Source organism: Trichoderma reesei (genome assembly GCF_000167675.1).
Source record: "Trichoderma reesei QM6a unplaced genomic scaffold TRIREscaffold_29, whole genome shotgun sequence".
NCBI lineage: Eukaryota > Fungi > Ascomycota > Sordariomycetes > Hypocreales > Hypocreaceae > Trichoderma > Trichoderma reesei.
In genome coordinates this window covers 232329-251431 of record NW_006711176.1, presented here as the reverse complement: position 1 = coordinate 251431, position 19103 = coordinate 232329, and the positions used below count along the sequence as shown (strand labels likewise).

General features: G+C 51.5%; 8 protein-coding genes across 8 annotated transcripts; 5 read left to right on the top strand and 3 right to left on the bottom strand.

Annotated features, from left to right (window-relative positions):
- Positions 1-95: 95 nt before the first annotated feature.
- TRIREDRAFT_111811 (uncharacterized protein) lies at positions 96-1333 on the bottom strand (the record flags this gene model as incomplete). Its single annotated transcript, XM_006969148.1, has 3 exons — positions 96-457; positions 632-719; positions 1235-1333. The coding sequence occupies 3 exons, from the start codon at positions 1331-1333 to the stop codon at positions 96-98; spliced, it is 549 nt and encodes a 182-aa protein (XP_006969210.1).
- A 1338-nt stretch (positions 1334-2671) lies between these two features.
- On the top strand, positions 2672-4091 carry TRIREDRAFT_69490 (uncharacterized protein; the record flags this gene model as incomplete). The annotated part of the gene is made up of 4 exons (XM_006969207.1): positions 2672-2733; positions 2811-3054; positions 3105-3719; positions 3921-4091. Coding segments are annotated over 4 exons (1092 nt in total), but the record flags the coding sequence as incomplete, so codon positions are not given.
- Positions 4092-5464: 1373 nt separating this feature from the next.
- Positions 5465-6941, top strand: TRIREDRAFT_123976 (uncharacterized protein; the record flags this gene model as incomplete). The annotated part of the gene is made up of 5 exons (XM_006969206.1): positions 5465-5602; positions 5667-5826; positions 5889-6026; positions 6087-6217; positions 6286-6941. 5 exons carry the CDS (start codon positions 5467-5469, stop codon positions 6939-6941), a joined length of 1221 nt encoding a protein of 406 aa, XP_006969268.1.
- Positions 6942-7576: 635 nt separating this feature from the next.
- On the top strand, positions 7577-8122 carry TRIREDRAFT_69569 (uncharacterized protein; the record flags this gene model as incomplete). Its single annotated transcript, XM_006969205.1, has 2 exons — positions 7577-7790; positions 7839-8122. Coding segments are annotated over 2 exons (498 nt in total), but the record flags the coding sequence as incomplete, so codon positions are not given.
- Positions 8123-8912: 790 nt separating this feature from the next.
- On the top strand, positions 8913-9863 carry TRIREDRAFT_111808 (uncharacterized protein; the record flags this gene model as incomplete). The annotated part of the gene is made up of 2 exons (XM_006969204.1): positions 8913-9615; positions 9799-9863. 2 exons carry the CDS (start codon positions 8913-8915, stop codon positions 9861-9863), a joined length of 768 nt encoding a protein of 255 aa, XP_006969266.1.
- Positions 9864-10938: 1075 nt separating this feature from the next.
- TRIREDRAFT_111807 (uncharacterized protein) lies at positions 10939-13071 on the bottom strand (the record flags this gene model as incomplete). Its single annotated transcript, XM_006969147.1, has 10 exons — positions 10939-10963; positions 11034-11294; positions 11361-11656; positions 11718-11870; positions 11936-12161; positions 12214-12326; positions 12385-12572; positions 12621-12720; positions 12764-12849; positions 13020-13071. The coding sequence occupies 10 exons, from the start codon at positions 13069-13071 to the stop codon at positions 10939-10941; spliced, it is 1500 nt and encodes a 499-aa protein (XP_006969209.1).
- Positions 13072-14203: 1132 nt separating this feature from the next.
- Positions 14204-14833, top strand: TRIREDRAFT_69656 (uncharacterized protein; the record flags this gene model as incomplete). The annotated part of the gene is made up of 1 exon (XM_006969203.1): positions 14204-14833. The coding sequence occupies one exon, from the start codon at positions 14204-14206 to the stop codon at positions 14831-14833; it is 630 nt and encodes a 209-aa protein (XP_006969265.1).
- A 117-nt stretch (positions 14834-14950) lies between these two features.
- TRIREDRAFT_82014 (transmembrane amino acid transporter protein) lies at positions 14951-16843 on the bottom strand (the record flags this gene model as incomplete). The annotated part of the gene is made up of 3 exons (XM_006969146.1): positions 14951-15541; positions 15603-16290; positions 16356-16843. The coding sequence occupies 3 exons, from the start codon at positions 16841-16843 to the stop codon at positions 14951-14953; spliced, it is 1767 nt and encodes a 588-aa protein (XP_006969208.1).
- Positions 16844-19103: the final 2260 nt, after the last annotated feature.

The following is a 19103-nucleotide window of genomic DNA, read 5'->3' as shown; positions in this document are numbered from 1 at the left end:
GCCAGATGGAGCGCTGAAGCAGCGAAAACTCTTCGTTTTCCTACTCATGAGCCAACTACCAAGGCCCTACCATCGGGCTCTGCTTCCCAGTCTGGCTAAGCAAGGACTCGCCCGCCCCGATATGTGGCGCGGCGCAGCAGCTGGGAGGGCATTGACACGGCGGTAGGCAGCCAATCGCTTGCTGGAAGGATCAGTAAGAGCTGAACAGGGTGGGCATTCTCTTGTGCTACCGCCTGGGCGATTTGTATGGGATTGATGGGGGCCAAGAAGCTCTTGTCAGTGGCCCGACGGATTGTGGCGAGAAGAGAGACTGGTTCAGTCCAGGGATCCTCTCCCAAGACAGACGAAGCGACGGCGAGTAGGAGCCAAATCCCAGCCTCGAACCCAGTCTTTTCGACGTAGTGCGAAAGTATGTGCATCTTCCCAAATTCTGAAGTCTCGCATAGGCCCGAAGTTCCTGCATGTAAGTATGTAAGTGGTATCGTTTTGTTGTTGCTTCGAGACAACGCCATCCTCCCCTGTCCTTGCTTGCCGCGTGCTGCATTGATTCTGCTCCTCCGTCATCATCTAATCTGATCGTTGACGAGTCCGAGCTTGCCAGCCTCATTCCTCTCGCCGGAAGGGTCCGCACTTTGCCGCAGCCACAAAAAGTCAGACAGGAGGGGCTTGAGGAATTTTTCTGAATCGTGGCGCTCCGTATAACCCGCCTGAGAGGCCTTCTATCGCCATTCCAGGTACAGCCAATGACGAGAACAAGATCATCGGTCCTCCGCAGGAAAAAGAAGAGCACGAGAAAACGGCGGCTGGAGCGATGGCGTGAGAGTTTGGACGTCGGCTTGCCTCCATTCCCAGTTGGGAGACTAGCAAGGTCCTCGCTCGGAGCTTTTCAAGCCACCAAGTCGCTAATCATCGCATCCGGAAGCCCTACGAAGATCCGACAGCCATTTTCGGAGCTTGAGAAGCGAGCGGTTCCGACCTCGAGAGGTAGGATGGCCTCAGTCAGTCCATGTTCAAGAGTACTCGTACAAAATTTGCTTGGATGAGTCTGCGTCTAAGGAGTTGGGTATACAAGCAGTAAGGCAAGGTAATCTGGAGCCCAAGTCTGTGAATGTTCTCGCGTGGTGTCTAACAATCACGATTCTCCCGACATCTTTTTTTCCCGAATGTGGACCGTTACACTTTACATACACCCTCATATTTATGAGGCGTCACACAGATAAAGCAGCTGGCTTACCTTTTGCACTACCCTCTGAAAGTGATATCGGCAGACGCAATCACCCGACGAGTTGATCAGCCAATCTTCAGCCTTGGCTTGTTTCCGCTCCGCGAGCATGTCTGCTTAGTAGTACTGTACTTGCACGGTGGCCTTCCAACCGACTCCCTGTTTTTCCGTTCGGTCCTGATACACGTCCCGTGGTGTTCAGCCATCGGATTAATCCAAAATAATCAGGACTGCTGCCGAAGGTCCTCTCAGTGTTGTGTCTGTCACCATTCAAGGTAGTGGGTTCGGGTGGCGTCTCGTACTCCGAACAATATTTCTGCCATATGAGCACTGCTTGCAATCTTATTCCGGCCCTTTCATCATGTTGGTGGTCTCATTTCATTCATATCACTTCAACATGTGGCCGTCATTGATACGCCAACGACGCCGACTCACATCATAAGACGCCCAGCTGAATGTCCTGTGTTACCGAACTTCTGCGGATGAGTAATTCCATATGCTGATCACACCTGTCCCGAGATTCGGGTTGCTTTAAGCATAAAATGTGGGCATGGAGGCATTGATCACATACTCTAGCTCGAAATTAAGATGAACGTTTACACTTCAGTGCTAGATATCAGTTCCATGTCCCGAGTTTGTAGAGATTCCTTCCTTATAATCTAGCCCCTGAGGCAAGGTGGCTTAGTATGAGAATGTATCATCTTTTACTCCCACGGCATCTGCAACGGCATCTGTAACGGCATCTGCAACGCTACTGACCGTCGTTATCGCGCTTAAGCTCCATATACCTGAGAGCACAGAACGGGTATCTCGGCAATCTCAACTGACACTGCGTCCTCCCCAACCATCCAAGCATATCACGCGGTGAGGGGGAACATGTGTGCATGGGAGCACCCCCTTCCGCCTCGTAATCAACTTCATCAGCCACACAGTAGCTATTGAGACTTGGCTTACTCTGCCTGGCCACCAACTGGCTTGGCCTGGCCGTCGGCCCGCTGGCTGATGTCGCGGCGTGATGGATGAGCCCAGTTACAATCCAAGGTTTATGGCCCAATATTTGACCAAAGCTTCCCTCTTACCGACGCATAAACAGCGCCTTTATTCGCTTTGGATCTTCAGCCACAGAGATCTCTTGCTAGTTTGATTATTTATACCATGTAGCCCACCTAAAGCTTCTCTTCCCTCCTCTCTCTCGTCCTTGCCTTGGACCGCTGCCCCTGACCTCTCCGTCTTTTGCAACAAAACAACATGTGTGGCTATATCAGTGTCGCCAGGGTTTCCCTGGCGGCCTTCTGGTCTATAAGCGCCTATGCGGCAGCCTATGTCCCTCGGCAGCCAGCCGCAAGAAGCATCGTGAGCGGATCTACCGCCCTCTCGAGGAGAGACGCATCCCCCAACGCAAATGTCACAAAGCCTTTTATCGTTGATGACTTCCCCGTCACGGAAGACGGTCGTTGCGGTGCTACATTTGGTACCAAGTGCTGGAGCGACGAATGTTGTTCCGCTGAAGGGTACGTGAATCTACTCTCAACACGATTTGGTGTCAACCTCTTGATAGCCTCATACCCAGACGCTGACTTCGGCACAGATGGTGCGGGTCTGGATTCCTGTACTGCTCTGCCCCTGCCTGCCAGTATGAGTATGGTCCAGCCTGCGACGCCAACGCGCGCCCTGACGGCGAGGACACAGAGGAGTGGCCTCGCCCTCAATTTGGCGAGGTGCCCTACGGAAAGGCCATCTACCACTGCAAGGTCCCTGGGACTGTAGCTCTGACCTTTGACGATGGCCCGTGGGAGTACACTGAGGAGTTGTTGAATCTCCTTGATGTAAGTGTCCGAGTACTACCGAACCTTGACAAAGAGTACTGATTGATTCTGTGCAGGACCATGGCGTCAAGGCTACGTTCTTCGTGACTGGCCGCAACCTTGGCAAGGGGGCCATCAACGACGAAACCAAGGACTGGCCTCGTCTCATCCGCCGCATGAAGGATGAGGGCCATCAGATTGCCAGCCATACCTGGTCTCACCAGCGTCTGCCTACCCTCACCAAAGCGCGTCTTCGCCAGCAGATGATCTTCAACGAGATTGCCATTGCCGACATCATTGGCGTCTTCCCGACCTACATGCGCCCTCCCTACTCCGCCAGCAATGAGGATGTGAACGAGTGGCTCGGCGAGCTGGGCTATCACGTCACATACTTCGACCTCGATACCGAGGGCTACCTGCACGATGACGATGAGGCCATTGAGGAGTCCAAGGAGATTGTCCGGACTAGGTTTGACAATGCCGACCCGGACACTGATTCGTTCTTGCACATCGAGCACGACACCGTGGCTCATACGGTGTCGACCCTGATCTCGTACACCATCAGCCAGCTCTTCGACGCCGGGTTCACACCCGTGACTGTCGGCGAGTGTCTCGGCGACCCGTACGAGTTCTGGTATCGAAGCCAGGATGCCGGCTTCCTCAAGCGGGCAGTTGAGGTTGGCCAAGACGTCGTCCCCACCAACTACTCTTTCTACGAGGAAGCGCCACTCACACCCGTCAAACCCAGGAGCTTCTTCGATAGGCTCTTCTTCTCCGAGCCCAAGCCTCAATCTGGCTCCGGATCTCACCCCTTTGCGGCCAACGGCTCATTGAGCGTGAATGGTTCATTGAGCGTGAATGGCACCCTTCCCGGCGGCGGCAACTCGACCAAGACTTACAAGCCTACTAAGGATGGTCGTTGCGGTCCTGCGTTTGGCGATGCCTCGTGCATGAACCAGAAGTACGAGAACTGCTGCTCCAGGGCTGGATGGTGCGGATCGACTGACGCCCACTGCCTTGACGGTTGCCAGGACAAATTTGGCCGCTGCGGACTGTTTGGCTAATCATCTAGTGTTTTCTCATCCTTTCTTTTCCTGTCATTAATCTTCTTCTTGCTAATGTTGACATCAACTGTGGTCGTCAACTTCACGTTGTTGGACGCAACGTCATTGACCAATGTGGATGATCAATCAGACTTGCGACGTGACTTTTGAGAGAATCGGCGGTTGATCAGAGTTCGTATTGCTATTACTCGCGATAATGGGCATTTCATCAGCAGAGGGCCGCGGGCGTACTCGCAGCTACAGAGATCAGTCTTCAGAAGACCAGAAGCTGAGCCTCAGCTTCTGTTGACAATGAATTGACTACTTTGTCGCTTTTTTTGAATAAGTCTAAATGTTTCATGCCACAAATGTGAATGGATTTGAGTGATTCTCAAGCGACAAGCTCCCCCGCTGTCGTCTGTTTCTACCTACGTGCGTATGCTCAATCTCTGAGAGGGTGAAATAGTTGGTAGGTGTATTTCAAGTCCTCCCAAACTTCACGGAAATTTCCTTTGGCATCAATCGCAGACCAATCAGCGTCAAGCCCTTTCAGTGGTTGTAGCCCAAAGGTTCTGAGTTGATCAACTGGTAAGACACGATTAGGTGCCCAAAGTGCAGTCACATTTCAACGCTCCCAATGAACCTTGTATACGCTTCCAGGTGATTGATAAGGCTGTGAGTACTACCTGTATGACTCGGAAGTGCTCATCAACTAGAAAAGGAGTGGCATCCTGATGGCTGTCCCCGGGGTTATGAATCAATCTTGCATTCATAGCTACCTGAGAGCCGGATCTGTTAGTCCGGCTGTTGGGCTCCGTTGAACTAACCTTGCATTCTCTTCTTCCTTTCGCGTCTGGGGCCATTTTCAGCTTTCAGCTGATCGCGACGCATGAGGCTAGAAGTCCGCTGTTCTCCGGACTCTCGGTCAGTCAAGTCTCCACCGCTACGGCAGGGAGGCAAACTCCACAGCCCAGCCAATGCAGAGAACAGCCTCGACGACCCGCTCATCTCGCCATTTCACCGCAATACCCGTCCTTGCTGCCCCAATCGCCTTCGGCACAGGGGCATAGTGCCGAACGCTAAGCCTGAAGAGCGGCTGGCGGCAGGCCTAGACGCGAATAGTCTCGAGTCGCTGCACGGACAGCTCACGATTCTAGGCCTGGGCGGACTCGGGATCCCAGCTATTGAAGCTGTTAGAGCATGTAAGATCAGAAGCAATAGTCAGAAGACTAGCTTTGAAGATGAGCTACAAGCGATGGGTTTACAGAGTGATCGACATGAAAGGGAATGTGCAATTGCACGCTGGACGAGATAAATAACATGAAGCAGTCCTCTCTGTAGCATTCGTTGTTTGTCGTAAGTTCCAAGTCAGTGTTCACCATATATTTTGTTCATGATGAAGTTGCTCGGACTCTCCGTCGTGCTATCAGCACTCCAGGCTGTTGATGCCCGTGATCCGGCTTGTCGCCCTGCTGCGCCGTCATGTCGATTCGTCTCCCCCTGGACTGCCCGCGAGTGTTCAGCTATTATTCGTGAGTCAGAACTCAAGGGGAAGAGGTGAAGCTGAGCCCTAATCTAACTCGTCTCTGTAAATAGACTCCCACCATATCCGTCTCTCGACATGCGAGGCTCCTGAGAAAACCATCACCAAGACCGTCGTCGTCACTCATCACCCAACTTTTACCCACACCAAAACCGTGAAGCCCTCGCCGAGCACCAAAACAACGACCAAGGTCATCACTCAGACTGACCCTGTGTAAGTTGGCCAGATCAATCATGACCATCAAGAGTCTGTATAGCTAATGGAATGCCACAAAGCACTCAAAAAGACACAACGACAGCCTGGGCCACCGCGACAGCGGTCTCAACCACGACAACAGTGACGAGCGATTTCACAACCGCCACCACAACCACCACTTCTGTTGAGACCGAAACTGATTCTACAACAGTCACAACGTACGATCTACACCTGTATAATACTCATTGAGACTTGGAGGCTAACATAGCATTCTGCAGTACCCAAGATGTCACCACGACCGTCAGCTGGGCCCCTGAAGTCTGCACTCCTACAGTCACTCTGGCACCTACGCTGGCACCCAGCAAGCGCTCAGACAAGCGCAATGACTACAGGATTCCTCGCGATTGCTGTAAGTGACTGATACTGATACATGATAGCATCGCCGTGAGCCTTCTGATTAATATTATGAACCTCTAGCATGCTTCCTGACCTCTACCAAGAGCTGCGGTCCCCGCGCCACAAAGGTCGTCACCAGAATCGAGGAAGACCGTCCCAGATACATCACCAAGACTGTCACGGATCGGAGAAAGTTTGAGACTGTCACGATCACCAAGACATCCATCACTCACATCAACGGAGCACCGCCTCCCAAGCAGACAGTGACTTCCACAACAACCTCTACCGTCATCACAACAGCCACCTCAACCAGCACGGTTGAGCAAACTACCACTGCAACCGAGGCCACCACGACAACAGTTGTCGAATCCGCCACCGTCACCACGACACACCCCGTCACTGCCACAGAGGACCCATGCAACCCAGCCAACGTCAACAAGTACCTCCTTTCAGGCCCTCCGTCAAACCCCAACGTCGTCCTGGGCTTCCGTGGGGATGGTAATAACAATCCCGGCATTTGTTGCCAGAACTGCGTAATGAACGCGGACTGCGTCTACTGGAAGTTGTCTGCTGGCGGCTCCATCTGCGAGGGATACTTCACGAGCCGTACTGCTCCGGTTGAGGGATGCACTACTAATGCGTGCCGGAGGGGACATCCGTTCATGGCTGTCAGCCCGCAGTCTGATGGAAATACGTATGGCATGGGACAATGCGGCGTATTTGGCGTGGCGTTTTAAGGAGGTTGTGCTCGTTATAGATGGAGTTGGGATAGCGGTGTTTGGGTGATGGACAGCGAATCTTCTTCTTCCGACTTATCAAATTTAATGATAATTTCTCTCATTGTACTGATTTTCTCGTCTTCTTTCTTGCAGTTCAACAATGACCTTCTTTACAGAGGCGGCTTCTGAGTGCTCTCCATGTTCTGAGCATGATGATACTTATATCTCCAATATGCGATATGAGTCGCTTTCCTCACTCTGGCATTCTAGCACCATTCATCATATACGGCACAATTCATACAATATCAGTCCTGTTAATTGACCAGACCTTTGTGCAGATGCAGCCAGGTCCTATGCTTTCTGCATGGCGCCTGAGGGTAGCCTTTCGGCTATGGAGCAACATTCGGCGGCTGAATGTCATCGATAGCAGCACGGGTAGAAGCATCAAAGACGAACGGATGATGTTTGCTATACGCCGGATTTGCCACGCCACCGCGATGTGGCTGTTACATCAGCTGTTGGCCGCATTGACCGCACGAGCTTTACAAAGGATACAGGTGACCAGCCATGACTTTACGCTTCCTAATCAAGGTGTCATACCTCTATTGGCGACTCGAGATTTATGCATTCGCGGAGTCGTGTCCGTCAACTAGGTTTGGGCGTCTTACACAGCCCTCTCTGGAGCTCATGATGTACTAGCAGCCATGTTCGTATCGCTGCTTGCATGGGACAGGCCTGAGGAATGGCCACCGTTGTTTGGTAGTGTCGTTGAAGCATACTCGCTTCGACGGTTTTGGGGAAATTTCTGGCACCATCTTCACAGCAGAACTTGCGAGCGTTTGACGCCACCTTTTCTTCGCGTCACGGGTGCAAGAGGACGAACAAAACATGAGTATCTTCGCTACTCCCTGTGAGCACTCTGGGCCTTTTGCCTGTCAGCGATGTGTCATGCATTGTCCAATTGGGTCACTTTCAGAAATGGATACACTGCTTTGGAGATGCGCTTCTTTCTCTGCAACTATGGGGTTTGTTTGATGGAGACCGTCGGGTACAGAGCTGTGGGAGGATTTATGAGGTTTGATAGACAGCTGACGCGAGCTGCTGGCTACGTTTGGGTGCTGTCTGTCTTTGTTTGTTTGGTCCCTGGATGGAGATACCCTGTGATAGTTGAGACAGCGCTCAACGCGCGTGAACGGTAGACAAACCAGCGCCTATTGTCTATCCTGATACCTAATTTCTTTCGACTTGGGTAGCGCTTTTGAGATTTAGAGTACCAATTAGTGACTGTCAGGCCCTTCAAGTGATCATACATCTATACACCTTAGATCATGGTAACCACATGCCTTACAATACCAAGGTCCTCGTACTTCTTTGCAAACGCTTCCATAACGCTTGACCCATGTACAAGTGCCAGATAATATCTACTGTCCGCAGTCGACACCTCGCGACGGAAGCACCGACGTTAGAATCCCTGCGACTGCCAGATATTTGGGGGGGGGGGGGGGGACCGTCGGGACGTTGAGATTCTTGCAGCGGTCTGTTGTTTGTACACGCAAGACCCTCTCGAATCCCAGCCAATCCTCCTCGTGTAGCCTTCATAACACGTATAGAGTATCATCTTCACCGTATATGCGCTTTTTCTTTTCCCGACATGCCTGACAAACGAGTGGTGACTGGAAAGTCTCGGAAAGGGGAGGCCGGCGTCGCTTGGAAGCTGGAGAAAGCCTTGGTCGCCCTCACCACACAGACCATTTGGTGACCTTGATACTGAGCCATGTGACCGTGGTCGGCCTAGATTTATCGCTCATAAACTAACATCAGCAGAATAATGTCTCAATCTAGGTTTCTGCTTTCTCTACCTCCTCTTCTAGGCATCCCATTCAACCCTTTCCAGACTGATAATTGCGCGCTGGCACCCTCCGTCCTCTCGCAATCTTACATCTCTTTGGCGTCAGCACTTACTGCTCTCTCAGAAGAAAGAGCATCAAAATGACTGACAGACTCGATATTGTCGACACTCGAGAAGATCTGGAAGTTGATGAGTCCAGTCTGCCGCCTCCCTACCAAGAGATAGACCATGGACCACCTCCATCGCAGACATCTACGTCACCCTCATCATCATTATACTACCGCCGTTTCCCATCGACAATGACCATTAAAGCTGGTTTGTCACGATCTTTCACGATTTGCGACGCTGTCTCGAACGAGGCCATATACCTGGCGGAATTCCACCCCTCCGGCTGGTCCTGCACAAAGCCGCTAGGGGCCAGAGCAGGCTTCATTCTGCATAACGGCGTGAGCAGCAATGATGCCATCCTTGCAGCAGCTGGAGATATTACCGTCTTCGAACAAAGAATCAACCCTTTCTGCAACAGGAGCCACATCTTACTTCCGCCGCTTCAGACAAAGGAAAACACGCAGGCGTTGCAACACCCGACTGTAACGGAGGTAATGACTGGCAAAATAACTGCAGAGAAAGGAATCGTCTTCCGGTTCTCTGTTGAGGCCGGACGGGTAATGCAGAGACAGACGTTCGAATGGAGGAAGCTCGCCAAAGACGACTCGTGGCAACTGGTGAGACACCCCAGTTCATTACGAAAGACATCATCCGATGGAGAGGTAGTTGCAACCCTGTCATGGGTGCCTGTTCTCCTCGCAATTGCACTCGATCCTTTAAACGTGCAGCCAATCTGTACGCTACAGTTATTGAGCGGCCTCGAATCAGGTACTCTGGGGGAGCGGTGCATCTTGGTAGTGGTAATGAGTGCGCTAAGATTATGGCATCTGCGGGTTAGGGGAAAGGACACAAAGGGTTATATGAAGTTTGCAGAGTCCATGTTTAATAAATAGTAGAGTGCTTTGATAATCATACTAGGCGTCAATAAGTTTCCTTTATTACAAGACTGGGCAAAGATCTCTGTGAGGCGGGCTTTGTGTTAGTATACAGTAGAGGATGCAAAACGGATATAAACAACGTGTTGCTATGGAGGATGACGGCGATGCTGTCACAGTCCGCCCACCAGAGCCTCTCCATTAGTTGATGAGTCTCAGAAGATGATCGAAATCATAGAAACAACGGTCAAGTACCATAGATAAGTGACACTTCATTGCTTCCTTCCACATCATGTTGCTATTCATTGGGTTGCGTGGGCCGCGTCCGAGTCTTTCAACCAAGCCGCTGAGATATTTCACTGCCCCATTCTCTAAGAGGGATGGGATGATACCTTTAAGTAAACATGTGCCGCCGGTCATTTATGGGAGCCATAGTAGTATTGGCTATGATGGTGGTTTTTTGACCTCGGCCTCAGTGGAGGATGAGCTGGCACCTTTCAATAGGTACGATTAATCAAGCTGTTGGTTCTCCCATCCCCGTGATATCCAGGGGTATCTGGATGCAAACCCACCCAGGTGCTGGCATATCTACCTTAGTATTAGATTTATATGAATATACAATATATCTGATATTGAGCCCCGTATCTCCTTCACATTCACATAATACTCAGGATTCTGTCAATTCAGACCTCAATTCTTGGCTCGGTTGATGCCATCACCAAGCACATACGACCATAGGTAGTGGAAAATTCGGGGTCCCGTCTGCTCCCCCAGAGACAAGCCACTAACCGGCAGATTAGTAGTCAGGTGGGTGACCACTGGCGAACACCGGCTGTTGTATGTTTTACTTTTTGTATTTTTCTTTTTGTGCAATCTTTTCGAACGTTCTTGTAGAGACTCATTCGGCGTGGGAACTGTTGATGAGTGGCTTCAGGGGGTGTGTTCTACAAGGACCTCACTACTAGATACGTTCTCTATAAGAAGCACTACAAAACGCCAGGAGGATGATAGTACGCATTTAGTTGGTCCTTTGTACAGTTCACTATCTGCAAATTGTTCTGCTAATGTCGTCTTCGAGTAGCTCCTTAAAAACGGTATCCGGCTTCCTTGAGCAAGAGACATCCTGTCTTCCTCTTCGAACTCAATAGACACACGTAGCGTCTCCTCTGCGCCTTTGAGTGCCCTACGTGCTGGTAATAGCACTCTTCCTGTGTAGTCGTCAGTTATGCCTCCAGAAACTCCCTAAACACCAAAATCTTGAGGCATCAGACAACATACTCGTAGACAGTTCCATCCTGGTAGATGGCGCAACCATTGTAGCCCGTTCCAATGCCACACTCCATCGCACTTGTTCCAGCCCAGGCATTTGCAGAAGCAATGCAATACACGGACTCGCCATTGGCACCGCAAGCTGGGAACCAGTTCATTCCAACCGTCTTGCATCCGGGGGTTCGATCGCAAAAGGCGGCGCATATGGCGGCTCTTGCGGTGTGCGAAGTGCCAGAGGGGATGTCTACCGAATACTGGTCGAGGAAGCTCCTTCACGTATGCGTTGTTAGTCTTGACACTGTTCATTATCCTCGGTATTATCTGAAGAGGACTTACTCCATCAATACGTAGGCACACCCATCCACCGGACCATAGACACGAGAGTACGAAAGAGCAGACGAGATGGTCGAGGTGGCGAGAGGCACCGTGACAGTGTACGTAGACGTGGTAGGTACGGTTGTTGTGAATACTACATCGACTTCTGAGAAGGAAGTGACTGATGCTGTCGTCGTGGCGGCGGTGGGAACCTGGGTAACAAGCACTGTCGACAGTGTTGAGACGGATTCTACGCTGGTGGTATCTGTCTCGACGTCCAACACTGTGCTGACATCGACAATGGAGGTTGTGGTGGTCTTGAGGATCAGGAGGAATCAGAGCCTAATCAAACCATGAAGCTTGAGGAGGCGAACTTACAGAGGCTGTACTAATGGTTGACGTAAACGCCTGTTTGGTTGTCACTGTACCAACAACGCTCACAGTTCTAGTGGCGCAGACAGTCTTATACGATGTATGAGTCCTCTTGGCCGTGGCCGTAACGGTATGCGTAGGCGGATGAACTTCAATGCACTGCAATGCGTCAGCAGTTGAAAACTCTACTACATGGGCGCGTAATTGAAGGAGGGAGAATATACTGAGCACGCAGTCTGCAACACGTCTCGCCGGCATGCCGCCAGCCTCAGCACAAGATCCTCGCGAAAGTCGTGATGCTTTTGTTGATGTCGCCTCGTCAAGCCGGTGTCAATAGTCGTGTAAGCGGTAACGGTTCCGGATGAGACCGTCACCGTTTCCTGTTTGATGGTGAAAGCAGTAACGGTCGCGGTTGTCGTCGTCGAGGGGAGTGTAGCAACAATCGTGGTGCTACATGATATCAGTACTTGTGCATCATTGCATTGATGTGTAGGCGACTCACATCGTGTCGGTACCGGTGATGTGGTAATCGGTCGACGTAGAAGTGTATTCAGTGGCAATATTGGTCCGCGTGTAGACCGTATCAATCTCAGTGCCGGTGTAAACAGTCCGTATCTGCAAGGAGCAATGAGCTGTTATGTTCAGCCCAGCCATCGGTAATAGATTGGCCTACCGAGGTTCCAGAGGTAGCTGTGGCAGTTACCGTAGTCGTGTAGACGTACGCAATTGATGTCGATGTGAAAACGGTGGACGTCGTGGCGAAAGGAGTGGAAGTAACCGTTCGAGCAGGCTTGGAGACGGTCACAACTGTAGTCGTTGGCTGCGTCACCGTTCGAGTGACAGTTGTAGGAGGCAGAGGATCTTGCTTTGGTTAGTTCAAGCACCTCGGCCTCAAACAGGCGTACTCACAGTGATGGGAACAGTAGGACTCGGCTGGCGGGTAGTGCTTCAAGGGGAGCAGCTGAACATAGGGCCAATGCAGGCAAACTCGGTCAATTGCCAGCACATACTGGACTTGAAGGAGGCAAAGCCCAGACAAGATCTTGAGTGACACCATCGCGAGACGTGATCTGTGTGATAGAAGGTCTGGCAAGAAGCAGGTTGCCCGACCAGCAAGCGCTGAGGTCGTTATTAGACCCTGTTACATGCGTTCTACATGTTTTTGTCTTCAAATCCACAGCTCTAGTCTAATTGATTTGTGAGCCACACCTAGAGCCCCAGAGAGTCGCTGCAGTGGTGTACGTTTGCTGGAAAGCCTTGATTCGAGCACCGCAAAAGGAGATTGCACCTCTTAGCCTGACGCCATACGATGTGAATCTGGGCCTAGACTCCAGCTGCCATGCTTGAATTCTTCGATCATCGTGAACAGACGGCTCTAGTATTGGGTCGCAAGTCTCCGCTAAGTCTCGATAGTCGGTTGAAGCATCAACTATTAGGGCAAAGGGTGCAGGCCTAGGCTATTAGTTTCGGGGACCCCTCCGCTAGATTCGAGCCGATTGCCGCTCGATATACGGATCATCTCAAGGGTGTCCTCAGCTTCTGGTTGACGGAGAGGATCTCTGTACATAGTACTAGTACAGACGTTAGTATGGCGGCAATTCTGGGATGGACTCTACCTCTTGAGGTCTTTGGCATCTTCCTTCGCATGAACGGGGGCTATGATTAGCTCTAACAGCTATAACATGTTGCCGACTCGGTGGCAAATCGCGCACTTGAACTCTTCACACAAATTTCGCAAACCTAATAAACAAGATACATGTAGATGGCTTGATTGATACAGCTTCAAGCGTTGCTGCCAAATATCCTTTTCGTGGTTCTGCGAATTGTGACTGGGTGCCTTACCGTCCATGCCAATTACAACTTTGCAAACCGAGCACGTACATGTAGCAGCCGTGGCTGAAGCTTGGGGCTAGGGATCCATTATGAATTGCATTGTTTCTCTCCGGGGTCGGCGAATCAATCGCTGTTATGGCCAGACTTTGTAGCGATCATATTCCACGGCTTGTATAAGATGTCTGGGACAGCAGCCATGAACGTGTGGCTTTGAACCATAGGATTCGTCTTAGTCTCCCTACATGTCATGTCCGAATGCGAAGAAGCGGTGAAAATGCGCGAGATACATCAAACAGAGCACCCTCTCGAGCAGCAAGCAGGGGAATGGTTCTAGTATATGGATGATTCGCAACATCATGTCGCCTTGGAGTGAGCCCGCTTACTGTCACGCCCAGCGTTGTGATGCGACCAGCGAAGCTGCAGCTCCACAGTGGCGTGAAGGAGACGCATCTCTTTGGCCATCCTCAAAGACATGCATTGAGCCAGACAGACATTGTTGCTGATAGGAGATGACATGTTCGTCAGTGGCTGAATCAAGCGAGGATTCATCTGCTTTACCTTGTGCATACCTAGACTGAACATATCACCACTTCGAGACACAATCAAGCTTAGCCCATCACCGCTTCTACGAAACACCAAGAAAACACGCATTTCACAAGATGGCCCCCTCGTGTCAGAACTGCAGCAAGACCGCGCCGGAAATCACGCTCAAGAAGTGCGCAAAATGCCAATCCACGCCATACTGCTCCCGGGACTGCCAAAAGGCCGACTGGAAGAATCACCGGAAGGTCTGCGGCAAGGCCCAAGAAACCCAAGCCCCCAAGAGCAAGCCATTCACGAGACTCGGTAACAAGGTCTGGCTCCACGACCGTCCCGAGTCTGAGACGTACGAGCTGCTCATCGACGCATACCGCCTCCGCGTCTGGGACGATAACAATATCGGGAAAAGCGTCAACCAGAGCAGCGAGGGCTTCCAGCGGTTCCTCGACACCGTGCAGACGCGCCCTGGCCTGCTGCCTCCGTGGTGGAACCAAGAAAAGAGAGAGGCCTGCGAGGCATTGGGGAAAGATTCTTCGCACTGGTGCAACCTAAGCTCTCCCGTCACTAAGGACAGAATCATCCAGCGCTACGGCGACGACAAGTTCCCGATGCAGCTTCGTATGTTTGCCGAGCAGGTGCTGGGAAGCGGTCCAGGCGGACAAAGCGGGAAAGCGATGCTGGCGATGATGGTTCGGATGGAGGGGGGAGAACTCGCAGATTGGAGCACAACCCATGTCTCTGTGGCTTAAGTGTAAGCCTGCCAGCCAGATGCTGTTCCATGTACCTACGTCAAAGATGGCCAAGGGCCAGGCGGCTCTTGTGTCAAGGAACAATGGAACGCGAATGGTATTTGGTCATCTATATACTCAGCCCTCCAGGGGAGATGTGCATGTAAAAGAGTTGATCTGAGGCGATTTGAAAGCATCAATCAGGCCCTCAATGGCCGCATATGCTCCCAGTCCGCTCAACGCCAGAGATCCAAGCGTGTACACCAGCAGTATAACATTCAACCACCAGAACCTGCCAAAGAAGCCACGAATCCACCGCTTCACTCCCGAGTCACGGTGATGAACCGCGCCAGTCGCTGGGTCAAACGCCTCTTCTCCCCTCATTGCATTTTTCTGGACAAACAATCCGAGACCGATGAATGCCGGGAACGTGTACGTAAATTGCACAAGACAAATGGCGGCAATGACGCTCGTCAGGCCAAAGAAGTCGGGGATCGCAGCCGCAAAGACAAAGGCGACGACCCAGTAGATCGGGACAATGACAGCCCACAAGATCTTGCCGCCAGTTGAGGTGAGCGGCGGAGCCTTGAACATTTCAATGAGGACGTTGTTGTAGATGACCTTGATGCCAATGTTGCCGTAAAGGGTCGCGGCGATGATTCCGCTGATGACAGCGAGGATGTTGCAGACGGTCTGCCAGGCATAAGGCGAGAGACCCTGATATGCGAGCTATTCGAGCCGGTTGTTAACATGCTTCCATATGATCGCAACAGCTGTTAGTATAGCTTACCTGATTGGCATATTGTCCCTGGTAAAAGTAGACAAACGATCCATACGACATGTAGCACGCATAGATGAAGAACTGGGCTCCCCACATGGCCTTGAGAAAGTCCCGGGGTCTCTGAAGCTCAGCCATAAACTCAACAAACAGCTGCGCTCCTCCGTATGCATAGACGCCATTCATGAGACCATTGATCGAGCCAGTGAAGCCGTTGGTCGACGGGGGAATGCCGCCATATCTCTGAATGGGAGGATACGTCCCGTTGGCAGACGGTGTAACAGAGAGGCCGCCCAGGGCAGCTCCAGCAGAGCCAGCCTGAGCAGCTGCATAGTTGGGCTCACTGTGAGCCATGACGCCCATGCTGATGAACATGATCAGAAGATTCAGGACCACCGCAAAATTGGCCAAGAAGCCGAGCTTGTTCAGGGTTCTGATCTGGCCCGTGAAGAAGCCAACAATCGCCCAGATCAGGCAGCACACAATGTAGCAAAGGTGGAACTTTGACACCTGCGAGATCGAAAGGCCATTGCTGATGACCAGGATTCCAACGCTAATCATCAGCTGCAGGGCTTGCAGGAAGTTGATCGTGTAGCGAAGCCAGGGGCCCCAGATGCGGAACCCGAGATCGCCGTAGTTTTTGACTGGGAACTCGTATGAGTCGACGTCGAGAAAGGCTTTCCAGAGAATCCAACCGGAACTATTACACCGACGTCAGTACCTTCAATCATGTTGTCAGAGACGAATATGTTGATAACAACTCACCCCCCAGCGCAGAGTCCGAATAGAGTGAATAGTCCGATGCCCTCTCCCCAACCCATCGTACCAATAGAGAAGCCCACTCCAAAAGGGCCCAGGATATCCGTCGTGATCAAGTAGAAGCACGCCGCTGCACTGGCAGAACGCAAAGCCCGGCTTGCATTTGTCCACTCCAGGTCCGTGATGAGCAACTTGTTGTCGTTCAGATTCGACTTCTGGCCTTCATGCTTCTCGCTGGGCTGCTTGCCCTCTATACGTCTCGATGTCCCCCTCGAGGGAAACACCATGTCCATCAAGGTCGTGGGTGGTGCAGTGGCCGCCACTGAGTCCTCTTCTGCCCGTGTCTTTTCGGCATAGTACATGTATTCTTCGAGGGTGACGCTGGCATCGTGGAGAGGGCGATGTTGGGGCTTGATGGCGGTTGAGGCTATGACATTGGCGCTTGTAAAGGCATCCTCGGGGCCGGAGGAGTAATCCTCCTTTTCAGAGCCCATCTTGATGTTTGGAACAATGCCAAAAGCTAAGAGGTCTTGTGTGGGAGCAACCAGATATGAGGTAAGAGGCAAATTCAGATTCTTTAGAAAGAAACAAGGTAAGGGACGGATCACAATTATCGTCTTGAGTATTTGAAAACTTCATGGAGCACATAATCTACAGGATCTGGGGAACATCTGGATATTCTGGGACAATATAAGTGTTACTGATGAGACGACATCGGATAGGGAGCCCCGTCGCCACAGCTGACGCCCGTCCGCGTCGGAGGCAATCTATGAACCGAGTCCATCTCATGCCATCCGCTATTCAAGCTTTGCACGCGTCCCACACTGTCTCTCCACGTTATGGGAAGATGGGTTTGTAAGGAAGCCGAATCCTCGACGTGACTTGAGTCCCGTCATGCAGATCCAGTCGGATGCCGATCTTCCGTACACTCAACCACAACTTCCGAAGAACTTTTGAACGAGACCCACAGGTACGACTGGTAAACCGGATACTTTTACGGATCAATATCAAAAGGGCGTCTTTGACTCCGGGAGAGGCTACCAAGTATTGTCAACCGCTCCCGTACGTTTCTGAGTAAAGACGCCGTCCGAATTCGGAGAGTCTGTGGCCAATTTCAGCCTCCCGCCCAGTCAGAATTTTCTTTCTTCATTGACTTTGGCCGTACTCGAGACAACATGACTTACCTAGCTCCGCCAAGTAAGATGCTTATTCTGGAGAGAATTCCGTGCCATGTATGTACAATCCCTCCATAAGCTCTATGCCATGGACTTCAGAACGACTTTCTACCTTATTAATGACGCCATTCTAGAAGCAAGCCATGATGGACAAAAACCAATCAGCTTGTCCTATCTTCCCTATGCCACGTTTTCTAGAAGAGACGATACGACTAGGGCCGTGGGGTGGCGTGGCCGTTCAACGCCTCCCGCGATGCCAAGTCATCTGACGGCTTGTTGGTCTGCGTTTCACGCCCTTCATCTACAGATCCGCCAAGAGATATCGATCTTGGAACACACTAGAACGTCACTAGCGAGCTGATGGGTAAGAATCAGTACTTGACAAAACTCGACACTTGACACTTTTCACATCCTCGGAGAAGAATCCTTGCTCTCACAACCCATCCAGCAGGAGGCATTGCCGCAGTCCTTACAAGAGGACCACAGCCAGACGCCAACAGACTGGAGCCCCGTCTCGGAACCGCCGGCTGGCTCGATCTCAATTAACGGCGCTTGTCACCTTTTACGGACCCAGCAAGAGACAGTCCGTCTTAAGGCCGAGATCCGCCTCCATTCGTCGACCCACCTCCCGGCATAGCCAGCAGTTCCGGCATGCTGGGATTGTGCGAAATTCTCCGAGCGCTCCTGATACAGCAGGATCCTGATGCTACTTTCGTAACAAGAGGTGGTGAAAGAACAACGGCGAGTATTTTCTATGCCTTGAGACAACTACTGGTTGCTCTCGGAGTAACTTGTGACATCTCCGCAGCGAGCAGAAGGATTCTGTTACCTTGGTTTGAGTCACCTCCGAAACACACTTCCCAGCGCCAGAGAAAAGGAGCAACAAGAAGTGCCTCTATAGCCCTGTACTCTCTTCTCGATCCAACTCCCCATTACCCCGGATTCAAGTGGTGCATGAAATGCAAAGCTATCACCGTCCATTTTGGTCCAGTATGCCTTGTGCGATTACCTCAACGGCCCCTCCACTCTCAACTCGCTTTTGCCACCCATTTCGCCAAAACAGAGTGACCCCCATCATCATGCTCGTCATACCCTTTAACCAAATGCATGCTCCTCCGCTGCACGGCAAAGACCAGTGAAAAGCCTTGATCGGCTTTTATGTATGTTACAGACAGGCTGCACATAGTCCTCCACATGACTGTACTTGTTCACTAAGAAAACAGATTCTAGCTATGCCAAACCGTCTACGCCATCATGAGCCTCAAGTTCCCTCCACCAGCCTGTAGATTGTGTCTCACACCCCTAATCATGTCTTCGCCAGATTCGTCCATATCAGATTCAGAACAACTGTAGGAAGAGTAGTGCGAATCTTGCAATATGTAGTGCAGCTGCTTTCACCTATCGCTATGCTCGACCAGGAAATTGAGAGATGCCTCGCCAGCTGAACTTGTGTGACGTCCAGCATGAAGATATATCTGAGCCGGCGTCGGTTCGATCAGGACGGCTGAAACCTGTCCACTCGTCGACAATCAGTGTAAATTTAACGGACTTTGAGTGCCTCTCATGGCACAAGTTGTGC